This window comes from Trachypithecus francoisi, unplaced genomic scaffold (assembly GCF_009764315.1).
Source record: "Trachypithecus francoisi isolate TF-2019V2 unplaced genomic scaffold, Tfra_2.0 Lachesis_group9, whole genome shotgun sequence".
Taxonomy (NCBI): Eukaryota; Metazoa; Chordata; class Mammalia; order Primates; family Cercopithecidae; genus Trachypithecus; species Trachypithecus francoisi.
This window is the reverse complement of record NW_022681474.1, coordinates 68,100,850-68,123,251: the sequence shown is the minus strand read 5'-3', so window position 1 is coordinate 68,123,251 and position 22,402 is coordinate 68,100,850. Positions and strand designations below refer to the sequence as shown.

At 34.1% G+C, this 22,402-nt stretch overlaps 1 protein-coding gene and 1 long non-coding RNA gene across 3 annotated transcripts in view; one reads left to right on the top strand and one right to left on the bottom strand.

Moving 5' to 3' along the window:
- Nucleotides 1-22,402, bottom strand: part of CTNNA3 (catenin alpha 3) — a 1,797,749-nt gene that overhangs the window by 49,285 nt on the left and 1,726,062 nt on the right. For both annotated transcript variants that reach the window (XM_033209585.1, XM_033209586.1), the window contains exon 16: nt 22,271-22,376. In XM_033209585.1, the coding sequence (XP_033065476.1) occupies nt 22,271-22,376 (106 nt within the window). The remainder of the gene's footprint in view (nt 1-22,270; nt 22,377-22,402) is intronic.
- The window catches only part of LOC117082683, a 58,480-nt gene that overhangs the window by 24,071 nt on the left and 12,007 nt on the right, over nt 1-22,402 (top strand). The window lies entirely within an intron of this gene.

Below are 22,402 nucleotides of genomic sequence, written 5' to 3'. Positions count from 1 at the left end.
TGAGTAAAAACAGTATTCACATGGCAGGTACCTTATAAGGCAGCAATTTTATTTTCATAGCGGAACATTTCTCAGCTCAAGTCCAAGTAGATTCTGATATGCTTCTACCATTACAATAGTTTATTCATTTTGCAACCTTAGTTATTTCAGCTTAGCTGAAAGAAATGTTAAAATACCTTTTAGACAGGAAAAGGTAAATAAAATAGCTGCCTTTAATTTATGATAAAGGTTAGAAGCCTTCAGATTATATTTTTAGGTAAATCTAAAGAAATATTTAAAATGTAATTATTTCTTTCACCTAGAATTACTATTAGAATACTCCTAGAATTACTATTACAATGCTCCTTGAGACTCATGGTTCTGCATTGTCTGTCCTTTGCTACTCAAAAGGACATAAAAACATGCAGCAACATAATATGTTCTATTACTTCCAGCATTCAATGTTCTTAACTGTTACAGACAAAGGAAATCATTTCTACCTTAGATAACAGGTGTGAATCTAACTGAAGCCAAGAAGCAGACAGGGCACATGATTTAGAATATTAAATTTCCTTATGAAAACCAGCCTCCTGCATCATTTTATCTTTTGGAAGGAACTTCCTGGAGGACAGCTTTGAGCTTTATCATAACATGGTAAATAGCTTTGGTTAAGATTTAATCTTTGTGTTCTTTCTCCTATGCAATTATAATAGATTTATAAAAATCCCTTCTAACTTAATTCCACTTTTAGTAAATTTTTATAAGAACAAGGAAATGTGGACAGTGATTTATAGCCAAAGATCTTCATTGTAGCATTATGTATAATAGCAAAACTTGGAAATAACCTAAATTCCCCAAATAATGGAAAGACTAAATAAGAATGCCTATCAATATAATGTAGCATTACCCAGTCTCAAGAAAATAGAGTTTCAAAGGATGCAGGTAAATGTTTTTGGAAGTTAAAAATACAACCTGTAAATATTGCAATCAAATTCTATTAAAAATTGTGTATATTTAAAACATGCTGAATTCCAGATGCAGTGACTCATGCCTATAATCCCAGCAATTTGGGAAGTTGAAACAGGAAAATCCCTTGAGCCTAAGAATTTGAGGTCAGCCTGGGGAACATAGGGAGGCACCGTCTCTACAAAAAATAAAAATAAATTAGCCAAGTGTGATCCCAGTTATTTAGGAGGCTGAGGTAGGAGGACTGCCTGAGCCTGAGAGGTTAATGCTGCAGTGAGCCATGATTGTGACACTGCACTTCAGCCTGGGCAAAAGAGTGAGACCTTGTGTCAAAAAATAAATAAATAAAAATAAAAAATAAAATAATAAAACCTGCTGGGACAGGCTCAGCTGTCCATCCTTCCTAGTCATAGATCATGCTGCATCAGGACTCTCTTTGCACCATACCCAGGCAAATCTCCAGGCATTCAGAGCACCAGCTTGCCTGAATCAGCAGGCTGAGCTTCCCCACCCTTTCTGTGCATAGATCAGGGTGCAGCAGTCCCTCTCCACTCCATGCTTAGGCAGATTTCCAGGTATTCAAAGTACATGTTTGCCCAGATTGACAGCCTGAGCCACCCCACACTTTCTCTGCAGGGATCCAGGTATGTAGAGGAGCCTTTCTGCTTCATGCCTAGGCAGATCTCCCAGCTCTGGAGCACCCAGTCCCCTGGATTAGGAGTTTAGACCACCCCAAATCTGTGTGTACAGAACTTGAGGACAAGAAGGCTTCCCAGCGCCATGCCTAGGCATACCTCTGGGTGCTTGGTACCCACTCACTGGATTATCCTTCAGCACTGGTGCTCATGACTGCCCTTAGGGGAATCTGTAGGCAAACCTGCCAGTCTGGACCTGCTCATATTGCTTCCAACACCTCTGGGGCTGAGGAGGGAGCTCAGAGCACTTTGCACTACAAGAATAAGCCCATTGCCTGAGGCAAGAGAGAGCTTCTGCTAGTAAACAAGGATGAGGTATACACTCAGCAGTATTGGCCATACACACCATCTACGGGCTTGTAGATGGAACTGCATGGCCCAATATAAAACCTGCTTGACAGAAAGGTGTAGAGTACACAAGTTAAGCCGAAAGACCTTACCCAGCATTCTCTAAAGTCACATCCCCTAGGGAAAAATAAGTGGAAAAGGGAAAGGGAAAGAAAAAACATAAATCAATAATATTATAGGGAAAGAAAAGAAAAATTATATCTGCACAAATATAATTACAAAATTTTGAAGTATCAATGCCTCAAGATGAGAAAGAACCAGTGTAAGAATTCTAGCACCATGAAAATTCAAAATGTAGTAATACCATCAACATACCATAGTAGCTCTCCAGCTATGGTCTCCAGTGAAGTGGAAACTTGGAAAGGACAGATAGAGAATTTGAAGTGTGGATTGCAAGAAAGTTCAATAAGATCCAAGACGAGGTTGAAAATTAACACAAAGAAACATTTTAAAGCAATCCAGAAAATGAAGGGAGAGATAAACATCTTTAAAATATCAATCAGAGATTCTGGAATTTAAAAACGAACTTAATTTCAAAATACAACTGGAAGCTTCACCAATTAACTGGACTAAGTAGAAGAAAGAATGTCAGTTCTTGAAGACCAGTCTTTTGAATTGACCCAGTCAGAAAAAAATAAAAAGTAATTTTTAAAAAAATGAACAAAGTGAGAAATATGGGATTATGTAAAGTGACCAAACCTAAAAATTAGTGACATTCCTGAGACTGAGAAAAAGATAACAACCTAGAAAAAATACTTGAAGTGATAAATCAAGAAAATGCTCCGAATTTTGCTAGAGAGGTAGACACCCAGATACAAGAAATTCAGAGAACACTTGTGAGATACTATACAAAAAGCAACATTACCAAGGCATATAATCACCAGACTATTCAAGGTCAACGCTAAAAAAAAACATCACAAAGGTAGCTAGAGAAAAAGGGCCGGGCGCGGTGACTCAAGCCGGCAATCCCAGCACTTTGGGAGGCCGAGACGGGTGGATCACGAGGTCAGGAGATCGAGACCATCCTGTCTAACACGGTGAAACCCCGTCTCTACTAAAAAAAAATACAAAAAATTAGGCGAGATGGCGGGCGCCTGTAGTCCCAGCTACTCGGGAGGCTGAGGCAGGAGAATGGCGTAAATCCGGGAGGCGGAGCTTGCAGCGAGCCGAGATCGCGCCACTGCACTCCAGCCTGGGTGACAGAGCGAGACTCCGTCTCAAAAAAAAAAAAAAAAAAAAAAAGAGAAAAAGGTCAGAACACACACAAAGGGAATTCCAAAAGGCTAAAAGCAGACTTCTCTGCATAAACCTTATTTATAAGCTAGGACAGACTGGGGGCCTATTTTCAGAATTCTTGAAGAAAAGAAATTCCAACAAAAATTTCATATCCCATCAGGCTAAGCTTTATCACTGAAAGAGAAACAAAAATATTTTCCAGACAAACAAGCACTAAAAAAATTCATTACCATTAGGCTAGTCTTATCAGAGACTCTTAAGGGAATTCTAAACATGGGGAAAAAATAGCTGACACCTGCTACCACAAAAACACACTTAAGTACAGAGCCCACAGACCTACAGAGCAACCAAACCATAGAAATTACAAAGCAACCAGCTAACAACTTCATGATAGGATCAAAATCTTGCATATTAATATTATCCTTGAATGTGAATAGCCTAAACACTCCACTTAAAAGGCACAGAGTGGCAAGTTGGATAAAATAAAAACATCCATCCATCTGCTGTCTTCAAGATACCCATCTCACACATAATGACATCTATAAGCTCAAAGTAAAGGGTTGAAGAAATATCTATCTTGCAAATTAAACTACAAAAAATAGAAGAGTGGCTATTATATTAGATAAAATATATGTATGTTAAAATATATTTAAAATATAATATATAACATATTATATTAGATAAAATACATGTATTTTAAAATATATTAAAATATAATATATAATAATATATTAGATAAAAAAGACTTTAAACCAACAACAGTAAAAAAGGACAAAGAAGGGCATTACATAATGATAAAGGGTTAAATTCAACAAAAAGACTTAACTATCCTAAATATGTATGTACCCAACACTGAAGCATCTGAATTCATAAAACAAGTACTTCTAGATCTACAAAACGGCTTAGACAGCCACACAATAATGTTGAGGAACTTCAACTCCTCACTGACAGTGTTAGATATGTGAAATGTTAGTCAATTAAACCTCTTTTTTATATATAAATTAGCTAGTCTCAGTATCTTCACAGTAATGTGAAAATGGACTAATAAATTTATTTTTGGGTAAACAATGAAATTAAGGCAGTAATCAAAAAATTCTTTGAAATAAATAGAAATAAGAGACACAACATATAAAAATCTCTAGGATGCAGCAAAAGTATTGTTAAGAGGAAAGTTTAGGGCAGTAAACTCCTACCTTAAAAAGTTAGAAAGATCTCAAATTAATGATTTAACATCATGCCTAGAGGAGCTAGAAAAACAAGAACCAACCAACCCAAAAGCAAGAACAAACCAACCCAAAAAATTAAAATTAGATGGAACTGAATGAATCTGAGACCTAAAAGTTCACAGGACGAATCAATGAAGACTAAAGTTTTGTTTTTTTTTTTTTTTTGAAAGAATGAATAGGATTGGTAGACTGCTAGCTAGATTAACACAGAAAAAGATAGAAAGGATCCAAATAAGCACAGTCAGAAGTTATAACTAAAGTGACATTGCAACCAATACCACAGAAATACAAAAGAGCCTCAGAAACTATTGGGAACACACCTGTGCATACAAACTAGAAAATCTAGAGGAGAAGATCAATTTCTGAAACACACAATCCTCCAAGAATGAATCAGAAAGAAATTGAAACCCTGAACAGACCAATATCGAGTTCCTAAATTAAATCAGTAATAAGACACCCACCACCAACAACAACCAAAAGAGCCCCAGCCAAATTCTACCAAACATACATAGAAGATCTGGTACCAATCCTATTGAAACTATTCCAAAAAATGGAGAAGGAGAGACTCTTCCTTAACTCATTCAACAAAGCCAGCATCATCCTGATAGGAAAACCTAGTAAAGATACGATGAAAAAAATCTCTGATACCAATATCTCTGATAAACATAGATGCAGAAATCCTCAGCAAAATATTAGGAAACTGAATTTAGTGGCACATCAAAAAGTTAATTCACTATGAACAAGTAGGCTTAATTCTTATAATGTAAGAATGGTTTAATATACACAAATCAATAAATGTGATTCACCACATAAACAGAATTAATAACAAAAATTATATGACTATTTCCGCAGATGTGGGAAAGCTTTTGATAAAACACAAAATCCCTTCATGATAAAAACCCTCAAGAAACTATGCATCAAAGGAACATATCTCAAAATAATAAGAACCATCTAAGAGAAACCATAGCCAACGTTATACTTGAATGGGCAAAAGCTGAAACCAATCCCCTTGAAAACTGCTACAATGATGCCCATTCTCACTCCTCTTATTCCACACAGTACTGAAAGTCCTAGCCACAACAATCAGGCAAAATAAATAAATAAAAGGTATCCAACTAGAAAAATAAAAGTCAACCTATATCTCTTTGCTGTTGATATGATTTTATACCCAGAAAACACAAAATACTTTACTAAAAGGCTCCTGGAACTGAGACATGACTCAGTAATTTTTTAGGATGCAAAATCATGGTATAAAAATAAATAGCATTTCTATACACCAATAACATTCAAGCTGAGAACCAAATCAAGAACTCAATTTCACTTACAATAGCTGCAAATAAATAAATAAATAAAACAGGGCCGGGCGCGGTGGCTCAAGCCTGTAATCCCAGCACTTTGGGAGGCCGAGACGGGTGGATCACGAGGTCAGGAGATCAAGACCATCCTGGCTAACACGGTGAAACCCCGCCTCTACTAAAAAATACAAAAATCTAGCCGGGTGAGGTGGCGGACGCCTGTAGTCCCAGCTACTCGGGAGGCTGAGGCAGGAGAATGGCATAAACCCAGGAGGCAGAGCTTGCAGTGAGCTGAGATCCGGCCACTGCGCTCCAGCCTGTCTAGCCTGGGCGACAGAGCGAGACTCCGTCTCAAAAAATAAATAAATAAATAAATAAATAAATAAAACACCTAGGAATGAATCTAACCAAGGAAGTTAAAGATCTCTACAAGGAGAACTACAAAATAATGCTGAAAGTAATCATAGATGAGACAAACAAATGGAAAAAAACATTTCAAGTTCATCAACTGGAAGAATCAATATCATTAAAATGGCCATACTGCCCAAAGCAATCTACAGATTCAATGCTGTTCCTATCAAGCAACCAACATCCTTTTTCACAGAACTAGAAAAATAACTATTGTAAAATTCATATGAAGCCAAGAAATATCCTGACTAGACAAGCAATCCTAAGCAAAAAAAAAAAAAAAAAAAAGAAAGAAGAAGAAGCTGGATCTGGATGCATCATATCACTTGATTTCAAACTACACTATAAGGCTACAGTAACAACACAGCATGGTATTGACACAAAAACAGATGCATAGGCTGATGGGACAGAATAGAGAACACAGAAATAAAGCTGCACAACTACAACCATCTGATCTTTGACAAAGTTGACAAAAGCAAGCAGTGACTCTCTATTCAACATATGATGCTGTGATAGCTGGCTAGCCAAAGGCAGAAGAATGAAACTGGACTCCTATCTTTCATCATCTAGAAAAATTAACTCAAGATGAATTCAAGATTTAAATATAAGACCTCCACAATAAGAATCCTTGAAGAAAAACCTAGGAAACACCATTCTGGATATCAGCCTTGGGAAAGACATTATAACTAAATCTTCAAACGTAATTGCAACAAAAAGAAAAATTGACAAGTGGAATCTCTAATTAAAAAGTTTCTGCATAGCAACAAACTCTCAACAGACTACACAGACAACCCACACGATGGAAGAAAATATTTGCAAACTATGAATCTGACATAGTTTTACTATCCAGGATCTATAAAGAACTTAAACAATTGAGCAAGCAAAAAACAGCCCCATTAAAAATGGGCAAATGGTATGTGTTAGGTCATTCTTGCATTGCTATAAAAAATCCTTCAGACTGGGTAATTTATAAAGAAAAAAGTTCAATTGGCTCGTGGTTCTGCAGGGTATACAAGCATTGCATTGGCATCCACTTGGCTTTGGGGTGGGGGCTCGGAATATTTACTCACAGTGGGAGGTGAAGTGGGAGCAGGCACATGACATGGCGAGAATAGGAGCAAGAGGGAAGTGGGAGGTGCCACATATTTTTAAATGATCAGATCTTGCGATAACGCACTATCCTGAGGACAGCACACCATGAGGAATCTGCCTCTATTACCAAACACCTCCCACCAGGCCCCCACCTCCAACACTGGGAATTGCATTTCAACATGAGATTTGGGAAGGACAAATGCCAAAACCATATCAAAACATGAATGGACACTTCTCAAAAGAAGACATACAAGTGGCCAACCAACCTGAACATTTTGTTCAACATCACAAATCATCAGAGAAATTCAAATCGAACCAAAATGAGATATTATCTCACACCAGTCAGAATGGTTACTATTAAAAAGTTGAAAACAACAGATGCTGGTGAGGCTGTGGAGAAAAGGGAACACTTTATAAACTATTGGTGGGGATGTAAATTAGTTCAGTCACTGTGGAAGCAGTTCGGAGATTTCTCAAAGAACTTAAAACATAACTAACATTTGACTCACTCCTCCCATTACTGTGGACATAGTCAAAAGAAAATAAATTGTTCTACCCAAAAAGACACTTGCATTCATATGTTCATTGAAGCACTATTCACAAAGCAAGGACATGGAACCAACCTAGGTATCCACCAACGGTGGAATGAATAAATAAAAATGGGGTACATATACACCATGGAATAACAGACAGCCATAAAAAGGAATGAATGAAATTATGTCTCTTGCAGCAACGTGGATGCAGCTGGAGGCTATTATCCTAAGCAACTTAATGCAGAAACAAAAACCCAAATACCATATGTTCTTACATACAAGTAGGAGCTAAAGAATGGGTAATGATGGACATAAAGATGGCCACAGTAGACCCTGAGGCCTGTTAGACAGGGGAGGGAGGAAGGGAGTAAAGACTTGAAAAACTAATTATCGGGTACTATGCTCACTACCTGGGTGATTGCATTAATTGTACTTCAAACCTCAGTATCATGCAATATACACAGGTAATAAACTTGCACATGTACCCACTGAATCTAAATAAAAGTTGAAATTATTTTTTAAAATGCATTAAAAATAAATAAATTCTGGACTCTGGGTTAAAAAATTAAAAGATGCTGGGAAATAAATATATGACAATAATCAATAAATACGGTATAATCAATACTTTTTATTTTATTCAAATTTTGTATATCTTAAATATATATTTCTTCTATAACTATAAAATGTTATTTTTTAAAGCTTTTATTCTAATGACCTAAACTGCAAATTAAAAAGTAGGATGAGCAACCAGAAAACCTTTCATGCATTTCTGCTTTTATTCAGTAACTAGTAACTTAAGCTGGAGTGTTTTTGGAAAATTTGTGAGGTACTTATTCTCTGTTATTTTTAAAATAGACTACGTAGCTCCAGCGTGTGTGCACAAGATGAGAACATGTTACCCTGAGTCAAAGTTGATAATAATCCACAAAGGTAGCAAAGAATTCAATTCTTCTGCAGAAATACTATAAATCTGCAAGACAGGCATGGATATACGCATGAACAGATACAGGATAGCCAGCCAGCCAGAGACACAATCAGACAAGAATATAGAAATTAAGGGTGTTTCTCAAGTTTTCAGTAAACAAATGAGGGTTATCCCTCAAATCTCCTCAAAAGAATTAAATTGTAGCTAATCAAGAAGATTGGAAAGGAGAAAGATGTGGAGACAGAAAAGGAAAAGAAAGAGGGAAAGGAAGAAGAGAAGGCAGAGACAGAGGAGGAAGAACAATAGTTAATTTTCATTTAGCTATTACTATGTGCCACATGCTATGGAAACTAATTTAGGCATATCATCTCACTCAGTCACTAAAACTCTAAGACACAAATATTTCCCCCAATTTACAGATGCGAAATTGCCTATAATGATGAAAAACAAGTCATCTCTTTGTTTTCTCTTGACAGGCAGCTGATCTTTATTAGGTACTTCCTCTGTGCTAGGTACTATGCCAAATTCTTTACATGCATAATTCTAAATTAGTACTCAAAACACCATGTTAATTAGATCTAGTATTTTCATTTTGTAGATTTGCAAAATAAGTTTCAGAAAGAGTAAATGATTTGAATTTAGTTTTCTCTGTTTCATTCACATGAATGCACAATAATCTCTTCTATAGGACATTCTTTCAAAACATTTTTTGTTATTATTGCTCTCACTGAGTAACTTTCTTATCTATTCTTCATTCATAAGTACGGACACAGTGATAATCCCTGACACATAAAGTGTTTCATCTGTCATCTACTATTCTAGATGCTTTGTCTATACTAATTGTTTTAATAATCACACAACACCCACAATTTCATGAGGTAAGTGGAATCATTATCCTCATTTAGCGAAGGGGAGTACTGACACACAGAGAGGTTAACTGACTTGCCAATAAATGGTATTAGTAGTAGAGCTAGTAGTTCAAACATGATCTGGCTCCACCTCCTAACCTCCATGTTCTAGGAACAGTATCAGTCTTCTTACCAATTGTATCTTTTTTGAAAATATTAAATTGCCATTCTGATTTGTAACTTGGCTTCTTAGATTGACATTCTTACTTGTCAGTTATAAACCGGATTGATGTGGATGTGTTCCTTGTCTAAGACCAGCAACACTCTACAACTTCTGATAAAATCAAACTGTCAAACTAATAATTAGATTCTTTACCAATAACCAATTGCAGTCACTCATGTTTAAGCAAAACAGAGACTCCTCCAAGGCCATAGTAGAAGAGCCTACAATTCTATTAAGGAAAGAATGAGTCAAATGAGTAGAAAGTGTGAAAATGATCTTTTGAAGTTCAAAGTTGCTTGACCTAAATTTGTCTTTCATTTTCAGAACTAATGAGAATATCTTGGTTATAACAGTAGCAGCCAGTTTTATAACCAAAGTAGAACAAAATACTATGTGGTAAATTCTTATAGTATAAAAGTTATTAAAGCCTTCTTTCCCATTGACATCAGAAAGCCTTTCTGAATTAGTTCTGAGCCTTTGCTCACTTAGAAGCAGAATCTGGAGAATGCCTCATTCCTAATTTAAGAATGTTCTACTATTTTTCAAATCTCCTTTGGGCCATTTTTATGTATTCAGGTCTTTTCCCCATTTTTTAATCAGGTTACTTGGATTTTTTTGCTATTGAGTTCTGCATATTTCTTACACATTTTCTATATTAATTCCTTATCAGATCTATGGTTTGCAAATATTTTCTTTCAAACCATAGGTTGCCTTTTAATTTTGTTGATTATTACATTGTATATTTTAAGTCCTTAAATATGTATATTTTTAAAAAAATACATTTAAAAACATTGAACAATGCTTTTCCCACCTTTTAAATTTTTATGTGAAAGTGACAGAAAAACTTTGGGCTCTAGGTTTGTAGAACATTCTTGCCCTTGACTATTGTTTCACTAAAAAAATTTGCTTTAAAATAACTTTTAAAAGAATACTATTAGGGACTTTTAGGCTAAAGTGGTACACTACTAGCACACTTTGGTTATTATTTCCCAGTTAACTTAGATAGGAGATGTTGACCAGAACATCTACTTAGCTCTTTAATGCATGATTTTTTTAAATCTAAGTTTTATAATCACGGGGACTCACTACATGTAAGCAGATGGCATTTCAGCCTATGTGGTTTTCTCACTTTAAGCCAGTTTTCACTTTTCTAGCATGAGGCTTGAAACCAATATGGAATACATCATTTAGTAATGAGGAAAAAATATTTTAAAAATTCATTACCTTTTAATTTAAATTTCCGGGGTGAATTAGCAAAATGAACACTTTTGAAGACTTTTATTTCATAATCTTAGTATTTTTTGCCCATATTGGAGCCTAAACTTTAAGAAATTCAAAATGACTTTTGCGACCAGGTGCGGTGGCTCACGTCTATAATCCCAGCACTTGGGGAGGCCAAAGTGGGCAGATGACCTGAGATCAGGAGCTCGAGACCAGCCTGGTCAACATGGTGAAACCTCGTCTCTACTCAAAATACAAAATATTAGCTGAGCATGGTGTCTCGTGCCTGTAGTCCCAGCTACTTGGGTGGCTGAGACACAAGAATCACTTGAACCCGGAAGGTGGAGGTTGCTGTGAACTGCATTGCACCACTGCACTCCAGCCTTAGTGACAGAGAGACTCCATTTAAAATAAATAAATAAATAAATAAAATGAATTGTGCAATTACAGACAATAGCCTAAATTGTGCTAAGCTGGAAAAGTTTGTTAATGAAAAGTACTAGGTGTCACTGTGAATTTCAAAAATAGGAATTTAAAGCAATCAGTGCTAGCAAAAGCACTTGGTGCTCATGACATTTCCCATCCCACATAGCTCATTTCTTCACCTGTAATGCAGTCCAGAGGTTGCCTTGTTTTGTCTTGCTCAGGCTCACAGATCATCAATGATCCCATCTTTTCGCCTACTGTTAATACCTTTTTTTTCTGATTCCTGACTCTATCAAGTCCCTCAAAGGAAAATCCTGCTTCAAATCCCATCTCTCCTTTTTTGTTTATGAATATGCCTACTAAAATGTTTCAGTGCAGATTCTTCCTTTCCTTATCAGGCTAAGAACTGTTTTCAGCTCCTCCAGTCCACAGAATTTTATTTCATTGAGATCACTAATTGACTTACAATTACCGCATTCGTTATATATGTTGCAGTTCTTCCCTCATATCACCTCTCTGGAGCTTTTAGATCTTTGTTACTGATTCTCATAAATGTTAATTTTCATGAATGTTTCCTCCTAGATTTTCTCCTAGTTTATACCAACTTTCGCAGCCTCCTTTGTAAGCATTTTTTGTTGTTATTTTGCCTGCACCTGTTTTTGTTCTCATCTTTTATTCCTGAGCATTTTTTTTTTTTTTTTTTTTACTTTCATCCTCTTTTTGGACAACAGTAGACAGTGCTCTGGCTTCATCTGTCACTTACACAACACAAACTACAAAATTCTATCATCCAGCTCCGTCAGACAATCCATATAACTACTGCATTTGTCCATCTCATTTCAGCATCTCATCAACATTTCACACTCAACACATTTATCTCTCAGCTGTTTCACTCATTATCTTGCCTACTCACCTATTCACCTATTTTTCTCTTTGTATTAACTATCTCACTGAAGAATGCCTTGTTCCTCTTTTCCATCTCCTAAATCTGGTCAGCCATTAATTTGTGCTTATTCTACACCTAGAAACCTCAATATATTTTGAGTATTTTTTTCTTTGCTATGCCTATGAGAGCTGCTGTTTAGCAAACTCGGGTTTCTGACACACAGAACAGAGAAGGTACCCATAGAAGTATGATTAAAAATACACTGGAACTCTGCTATAATGTCAGTGGTAGAGGATAACATTGCCTCATATGGTATGTTCAAGACTGGACATGTTGATTTATGAGAATTATATTTGGGAAACTATGATGCATGATGTATTTCAAGGAATAAAGGTTGTTTTTACCAGAAATTATATATGCTGTTAAAAGCTCATCATATTTTGTCCATATTTAGGCTGAAATTGTCTTGAGTTTAAGAATTGTTTCAAATTCATTTTTATTTTCAACTTGGTTTGCTCATATAGCCATTGAGAAAGTGACATATACTTTGAACATAATACAAATTAAAAACAAGATGCTTTCCATATTCAACAAAGCTCCTTTACTTTAGTAGATGTAAAATTATGACTCAAGCTACCTTTCAGCTTTATGTTACTCCCATGAGAGATTCTCAGAAGAAAGGAGTGTCCTACATAATAGATCATAACTCAAAAGTGTCACCCTCTCCCTGATGCCTGAAATTTGTCATTCAAAGAATTATTTCGATTGAAACAAGCTCATAAAATTGCATTATCCTGTAAATAAAATAAGGATATGGAAAAGATGGTGGAAAGGTAACTCAGACAAATTCGGCTTATTTGGAATTTTTGGTTAAAGATAGCCAGCCAACTACAAGAAGAAACTTTGCTCATCCTTCCTCTTCTCCATTTATATAAAATTGCTCCTTCCACCTAGACTTTAGAACACTTTATTCTTTCGTTACATAGTTTTGTAACTATTCATGAAGTGAACCTGAATAGATAATCACCCTAGGAGCATTTAAAACACTGTTTCAGTTAAAAAAAAAAAAAAAAAAAAAAAAAAGCCAACCACTTGATAAAGGGGAAAATAGTAAAGCAGCATCTCTTAGAACAGGAGATTCACTATTACCTGAAAGATGCAAACAGATCAAATATTTCAGTATACATTTAGTCATTTAGTCTTGCTTAATTCTTGAGAACTTTCTGTGCATTTATTTTTATAAAGTAGGAGTTCATTAATCTGGAGAACTAATCTAGGCATCAACATTTCTGCCAGAGAAGAAAATAAATAACAAAGATCTGAGCAGAACAAAATGAAATTGAAACCAATAAACAAACAAAATACAAAAAATAAATGGAATAAAAAGCTGATTCTTTGAAAAGATAGATAAAATCGATAGACCAATGGTGAGATTAACCAAGAAAAGAAGAAAGAAGATCCAAATAAATTAAATTAGAAACAAAATGGGAGATATTACTACTGATACCACAGAAATACAAAAGATTATTCAAGGCTACTATGAACACCTTTACATGCATAAACTAGAAAACCTAGAAGGGATGAATAAATTCCTGGAAATATACAACCCTCTTAGATTAAACCAGTAAGACATAGAAACTCTGAACAGATCAAAAATAAGCAGTGAGATAGAAATGGTAATTTAAAAATTGCCAACAACAATAAAGTCCAGGACCAGACAAACTCACAGCTGAATTCTATCAGACATTCAAAGAAGAATTGGTACCAATCCTACTGACATTATTCCACAAGATAGAGAAAGAGGAGATCCTCCCTAAATCATTTTATGAAGCCAGTATAACCCTAATACCAAAACAAGGCAAGGACATAACAAAAAAAAAAAAAAAAAAGAAAGAAAGAAAACTATAGACAAATATCCCTAATGAACATAGATGCAAAAATCCTCAACAAAATACTAGCTAACTAAATCTAACAGCATATATATATATATATATATATATATATATATATATAAGCTGCCATGATCACGTGGGTTTTCATACCAGGGATGAAGGGATTATTCAACATCTGCAAGTCAGTAAATGTGACACACCATATAAAAAAATTTTTTAAATTACATGATCATCTCAATAGACACAAAAAAAGCATTTGACAAAATCCAGCATCCCTTTATGATTAAAGCCCTCAGCAAAATCAGCATAGAAATGACACACCTTAAGGTAATAAAAGCCACCTATGACAAACCCACAGCCAATATTATACTGAATGGGGAAAAGTTGAAAGCATTCCACCTGATAACCGGGACAAGACAAGGATGCCCACTTTCACTACTTCTCTTCAACAGGACTCTGGAAGTCCTAGCCACAGCAATCAGACAAGAAAAAGAAATCAGGGGCATCCAAATTGGTAAAGAGGAAGTCAAACTGTTGCTGTTTGCTGATGATATGACCATATACCTAGAAAACCCTAAAGACTCCTCCAAAAATCTCCTAGAAGTGGTAAATTAATTCAGCAAAGATTCAGGATAAAAAATTAACGTATTCAAATCAGTGGCTCTGCTATACACCAATAGTGACCAAGCTGAGAATTAAATCAAGAACTCAACCGTTTTTACAATATCTGTAAAAAATAAAAATAAAATACTTAGGAATATACTTAACCAAGGAGGTGAAAGACCTCTACAAGGAAAACCACAAAACACTGCTGAAAGAAATCATAGATGGCAGAAACAAATGGAAACACTCCCATGTTCATGGATGGGTAGAATCAATATTGTAAAAATGGTAAAAATGATCATACTGCCAAAAGCAATCTGCAAATTCAATGCAATTCCCATCAAAATGCCACCATCATTCTTTACAGAGTTAGGAAAAGCAATCCTAAGATTCATATAGAACCAAAAAAGAGCCCGTATAGCCAAAGCAAAAAGAACAAATCTGGAGGCATCACATTACTTAACTTCAAACTATACTATAAGGCCATAGTCACCAAAACAGCATAGTACTGGTATAAAAATAGGTACACAGACCAACGGAACAGAATAGAGAACCCAGAAATAAAGCCAAATGCTTACAGCCAAATGATCTTTGAAAAAGTAAACAAAAATATAAAGTGAGGAAAGGTCACCCCATTCAACAAATGGTGCTGGGATAATTGGCTAGTCACATTTAGAAGAATGAAATTGGGTTCTCATCTCTCACCCCATTAAAAAAAAAAAAAAAAACAACTCAAGATGAATCAAAGACTTAAATCTAAGACATAAACCCATAAAAATTCTAGAAGATAATATCTGAAAAACCCTTCTAGACACTGGTTTCAGCAAAGACTCCATGACCAAGAACCCAACAGCAAATGCAACAAAAACAAGGATAAATAGATAGTACTTAATTAAAATGAAAAGCTTCTGCACAGAAAAAGAAATAATCAGCAGAGTTAATAGAAAACTCACAGAGTTGGAGAAAGATGATCACAATCTATACATCTGACAAAGGACTAATATTCAGAATCTCCAAATAACTCAAAGAAATCAGCAAGAAAAAAACAATCTCATCAAAAAAGTGGGCTAAGGACATGAATAGACAGTTCTCAAAAAAAAAAAAAAAAGATATACAAATGGCCAACAAGCACAGGAAAAAAATGCTCAACTCACGAATTATCAGGGAAATGCAAATCAAAACCACAATGAGATACTACCTTACTCTTGCAAGAATGGCCATAATCAGAAAAAAAAAAAAAAAAGGTGTTGGCATGGATGCAGTGAAAAGGAAACACTTTTACACTGTTATTGGGAATGCAAACTAGTACAATCAGTATGGAAAATAGTGTGGAGATCCCTTAAAGAACTGAAAGTAGAATTACTATGTGATCCAGCAACCCCACTACTAGGTATCTACTCAGAGGGAAAAAAGGCATTATACGAAAAAGATACTTGCACACACGTGTTTACAGCAGCACAATTTGCAATTGTATAAATATAAAATCAGCCCAAATGCCCATCAATCAATGAGTGGATAAAGAAAATGTGAGATATATATATACACACACACATAATACACACCATGTGTATATATATGTGTATGTAAGTATATGTATACACACACACACACACACACACACACCATGGGATACTACTCCACTATAAAAAGGAATGAATTAATGGCATTTGCAGTAACCAGGATGGAACTGGAGACCATTATTCTAAGGGAAGTAACTCAGGAATGGAAAACTAAACATCGTATGCTCTCACTTATAATTGGAGGCTAAGCTATGAGGACACAAACACATAAGAATGATACAATGGACTTTGGGGGCTCAGGGAAAAGGGCTGAGAGGGGGTGAGGGATAAAAGACTACACATTGGGTATAATGTACACTGCTTGGTGATGGGTGCACCAAAATCTCAGAAATCACCGCTAAAGAACTTATTCATGTAACCAAACACCATCTGTTTCCCAAAAACCTCTTGAAAAAAAAGGTTAAAAAAATCTCTGCTGGAAATAAATTCCAGATAGGTAATACCCTTAAAATACACATATTGTCACAAGGCATATCTAGGAATTATATCCTTAGGAGTTGTGTAATCATGATATAATGAATGCTCCAGAAGCTTCTCAGTAGTGTAGTTTCATTGAAATATTTTTTTTTGCCTCTTATAATATAAACATGAAACAACTCAAATAAGGCCAGCCTCCAAGAATATTTTGTAAAATATTAACATAAATTATACTTGTAGGTTGTTTTGTTCATAATGGAGTGCATTTTGTGTGATTTGGTTTATACTTCTTCACTTTGGCTTTTTAAAATCATCTTTTCTTGAACTACAACTACCTGTGAATGTATTTAACACCAAAAGTTCATTTCAATTGTGTTCAGTTACAATTAGGTGTGAATGTCTACTTATTAGCCTTGGTATCTTTGCTTTGGCAAAATTACAAGGAGGAAGTAATTAGGCTCCTTAAATATCACCCAGTGTTCAGAAAGTCTAATACTGTTCTGTCCTGGTGCAAAACACTTTTAGCAGATGCTAATTTTATTTTGGCTCCTATTGTCTCCTTCCGATCTAGGTTATACTGCTTCTATAACTATTTAAAATCTTTTTGTGCATTATCCCTACCTTATGAGGTATTACTTTGTCTAATTTAGAATATCTGCTAATATGATTAATTACAATGTAGAGTACAGAAATAGAAAAAAATAGGTACTGAAAGCCTGAAATCTTGGATTCGTATTTTACTTCTCCAACTTATTCTGTTTAATTCATAAGCAAAATTTTAAAGAATTGTTATAGCTATTCTTAAAACAATCTTGTTTTATACAAGGATATGTCTAAAGGAGACAAAATTTGTGCTAAAATTCTACAAGACTTCAATATGTCCTAGATGGCATACTTAAGCTACCGCCATTTTGAGACAATTCTAAAGCCTAAAAAATGTTGGATGATTGGGAAAAATAAACTTAAGCGGAAGGTTTTAGTTCTTCTCTTTCTAACTAGCTAATGCCAGTGCCAGAGTAGTGAATTGTGTGTGGCACACACACAATACATATGCTCGTAAGGAAGCAATAGAGGAAGGAAAAGTGAAAAATAAAAATAAAAAGGCCAAGCAAGCAGAATGAGAAGCATCAGCTAATCTAATTCTGCTTCATTCTTTCTACATATGAACTTTAACTCTGAAACTTTACAGAATGTAACTAAATTGGTCTAATAATGTATGTAATAGATGATATATATAAACATACATTTAAATAATTTAAATATATAGATATAATTTCAAATTTAATGTTAGTTGGAATGGAAATTAGTGTTTGACCTTCTGACACACCAGCAAAAATTAAAACTAGAATGTATTATTTTTGAACAATTAAATTGATCAAAAGAGAAAGCAACCAATGTTCCAGCAGATTTTTTTCATAATATACATAGACACTGAAAATCAAGTTGCTTACATTACTCAATTGCATTTCATAATCAATTTCAGATATTATTTTCTGCCTAAAATTTCTTAATCTATCAAATAATAATGTCAGAAGCACATTCATAAACAACCTCCCTAGATGGTCACTGTAATAACTGAGTCAGTTTCTTCATTCTCAACTTTGATTGCTTAGAACTATATTTCTTCAGAACAAAAGTAATTAATTTGAAACTATTTTATGTATGAAATGGAAAAGGCCAAAAAGAGTCATCTATAATTCTTTATTAGTCAGTGACTACTTCTCTAAGCTTCTTTTAAAATGTCAAAACTGTACAGAAGTAAGATGATACTTTTGCTTTCTCCCCATACCATTTGAATAATGCTAAAAACAATGACATAGTTTGATAAAGCCATGTTATAAAAGTACCTAGTTCAAGGCAACCTAATCCAATTAAAGAAAATTGTCAATATAAGAAAAAAAAAACCTTCAACGTGACATAATTATGTCAACTTGGAAAACTGGTTGTTTCAAAGTAAACAGGAAAAAATGGTAGGAAGCATTCAGTATTTAAAAAGTTACTAATACATGTAAATATGTCTAAGGTACTATGGTTTCACTTCTTTCACTAAGATTTAGTGTCTTTCATAAAAGTGAACGCAATAAAATTCTAAAATAAAGAAAACTATGGGCATATATAGGCTTCAATCACATAATCAAACCCAGAAATTTTGACTTATATTAGGATAGAGTTTGTTTTTGCCATAAATACTAAATGCTCAAAAAACAGGATTAATAAAATTTTATAATATAGTAACATGGAAAGACGTATGTTCTTTAATATTAGGAATGTTATTAGTTTATTATAATTAGTCTTTTTTTCTTATTCCTTATATCCACAAATACAATATTGAATAGGAGAGAGTGCTTCATTTTCCAAGAAAGAGAGTATAAGCATACTGAACAATAATAATCATTATAAAAAGAAGCCCAAAAACCTTTCCCTCTGACTATATAAGCAAGAAATAATGAAATAGTTGTAAAAAATCCCCATTTTTTTCCAAAAGGGAAATAAATATGTACTATGAAGTTGAACACAATATAAAAGCCACAAAATTATATTATACCCCAGTCTGATATACTAATTGAATATCTCAACACATTAATGAAAGCAACAGATTTTCCAACTAAAGTGTAAAATAATTCTAAGGATGTAGCAGCTGCTTAGAAATACTGAAATCAACATGAGAAATCTAAAAAAAGGAAACCAAAATGTTTATAAGCACCAGTCTCTATATTAATTATGCACTTTATGCATTTTATATCTTTAGTATTATCTTTAGTATTCTACTAAATAGCATTTTTCTTTGAATTTTAAATATTATATTAGAATATATTGTCAACCCAGAAAACCTACCATTATAACATTTTAATGTGTATTGATTTTTGAAGAGCAAAAATAAGCAAAAAAAATTGACAGCCTTTCCTATAAGATCTGAAACAAGGCAAGGTTACCCACCGTCACCATTTTCATTCAACATAGAACTGAACGGCCTAGCTAGAACCATTAGCTAAGAGAAAGAAATATAGAATATCCAAATTGGAAAGGAGGAAGTCAAATTGTCCTAGTTTGTAGATGACATGATCTTATATTAAGAAAAACCTAAAGGCTCTACCAAACAAACAAAAAAATCTCTTAGATTTGATAAACAAATTCAATAAAGTGGAAGGATATCAAATCAACATGCAAAAATCAACGGCATTTTTACACACAAATAGTGAACAATCTAAAAAAGAAATCAGGCAAGCAATCCTATTTCTGATAGCTACAAAAATCAAAACACCTAGAAATCAATATAACTAAGGAGGTGAAAAATCCCTACTATAAAACTATAAAATACTGATAAAAGAAATAGGAGACAAAAAAGATATCCTCTGTTCATGTATTGAAATAATTAATATTGTTAAAATGTCCATACTGCCCAGAACAATATACAGATTCAGTGTAACCCCTAGAAAAATACCAATGACATTTTTTACATAGATAGAATAAAAACATTCTAAAATTTACATAGAACCACAAAAGACCCTGAATAGCCAAAGCAATCCTGAGAAAAAGAGAAAAGCTGGAAACATCATACTACCTGGTTTCAAAATATATTACAAAGATATAGTAACTAAAACTGCATGATACTAGCATAAAAAGACCCACACATAGACCACTGGAACAGAATGGAGAACCCAAAAATAAATTCATATATTTATAGCCAACTGATTTTGAACAAGTGTCAAGAACACGCACTGACAAAAGGACAGTCAATAACCGGTAGTGGGAAATTTGGATATCTGTTGCAGAAAAATGAAACTAGACCTCTACCTTTCACCATATGGAAAAATCAAATCAAAGTAAAGGCCTAGCATAAAATCCAAAACTATAAAGCTAGTAGAAGAAAACACAGGGCTTCAGAACACTGATTTTGGCAAAGATTTGATGACTAAAACCTCAAAAGCACAGGCAACAAAAGTAAAAATAAACACATGGGATTACATCAAACTAAAAAGATTTTGCACAGCAAAGAAAACAATTAACAGAGTGACAAGACAACCTATAGAATGATAGAAGATATTTTCAAACTATTTGACAAGGGACTAAAATACGGAATACATAAGACAAATCAACAGAAGAATAAAACAAATTTAAAAATGGACAAATGATCTGAGTAGTCATCTCTCAAAAGAAGACATACAAATGGCCAACAGTTACATGAAAAATGTTCCACATCATTAATCAACAGGGAAATGCAAATCAAAACCACAATAAGATATTATCTTATCCCAGTTAAAACCGCTATAATTGAAAGAACAAAAAATAAATTCTGTCAAGAATGTAGAGAAAGGGGGACTCTTATACCGTGTTGGTGGAAATGTAAATTAGTACAGCCATTGTGGAAAATAGGAGTTTTCTTTAAAAACGACCACTACTAATAATAAACTAATAATAGAACTACCATATGATCCAGCAATTCATTACTGGGTATTTATTAAAAGAAAAGGAAGTCAATATGTTGGAGAGATAGCTGCACTCCTATGCTTACTGCAGCACTGCTCACAATCCAACTGTCAATCAGTTAGTTAGAATCAATCTAATTGTTCACCAATGAATGAATGGATAAACAAAATGTGGTATACAAACACAATGGAATATTCAGCCACAAAGAAGAATGAAATCCTGTCATTTGTGGCAACATGACCAAGACTGGAGGACATTATGTTAAGTGAAATAAGTCAGGTTCGGAAAGACAAGTACCACATGTTCTCATATGTGAGAGTTTTAAAAGTTGATCTCATAGAATTAATGAATAGAATAATGGTTATCGGGGCAGAGAAGAGTAGTGGAGAGGGGAAGATAAAAATAAGTTGATTAAAGGTACAAAAATACAGTTACATAGAAGGAATAAATTCTAGTCTTCTATAACATAGTAGGCTGACTATAGTTAATAATTTATTGTGTATTTTAAAACAGCTATATGAGAAGATTTGGAATGTTTTCAAAATAAAGAAATGATAGATGTTTGAGGAATAGTATATGCCCATTCCCTAATTTGATCAATACACAGTGTATACATGTATAGAAATGTATGTACTCTACATATGCAATTATTATATGTCATTTAAAAATAAAATATAATGAAAATAAATGTTAAAAATACATAACCAAAGAAGAAGGAAATATAATGTATCAACAACAACAAAACTCGGTTTTGTAATTACAATTGATTACAACTAATTGAGCATATTTGATGCTGAAGAACTGATACTAGAAATAATTTGAGTATATTTTAAGCTAAAAAAAAAAAAATCTGCCCTAAGAAATAATTAAGCTTCCTTATAATCGCCCATTACCTAGTGTATTAATACTGCTATTGGAAATTCAATTATAATTTAGAAAAAATGGTTGAATAGAGTACAAATTTAACTTTGCCCAAATCAATGTTCTAATGGCAAAGAGCAGTTAGCATGAACTTTTACCATGTCCATTTGTAAGTAACTCACCTGATTAGCAATCTGCCGAGCAAGGACATCCATCCTTGATCCTGATTCTGATATCATTTTCGCTGCATAGATCACATCGGTTGTATGCTTTAGTGGTCCTTTGCCTCTGGGGGGAAAAATATATATATATAT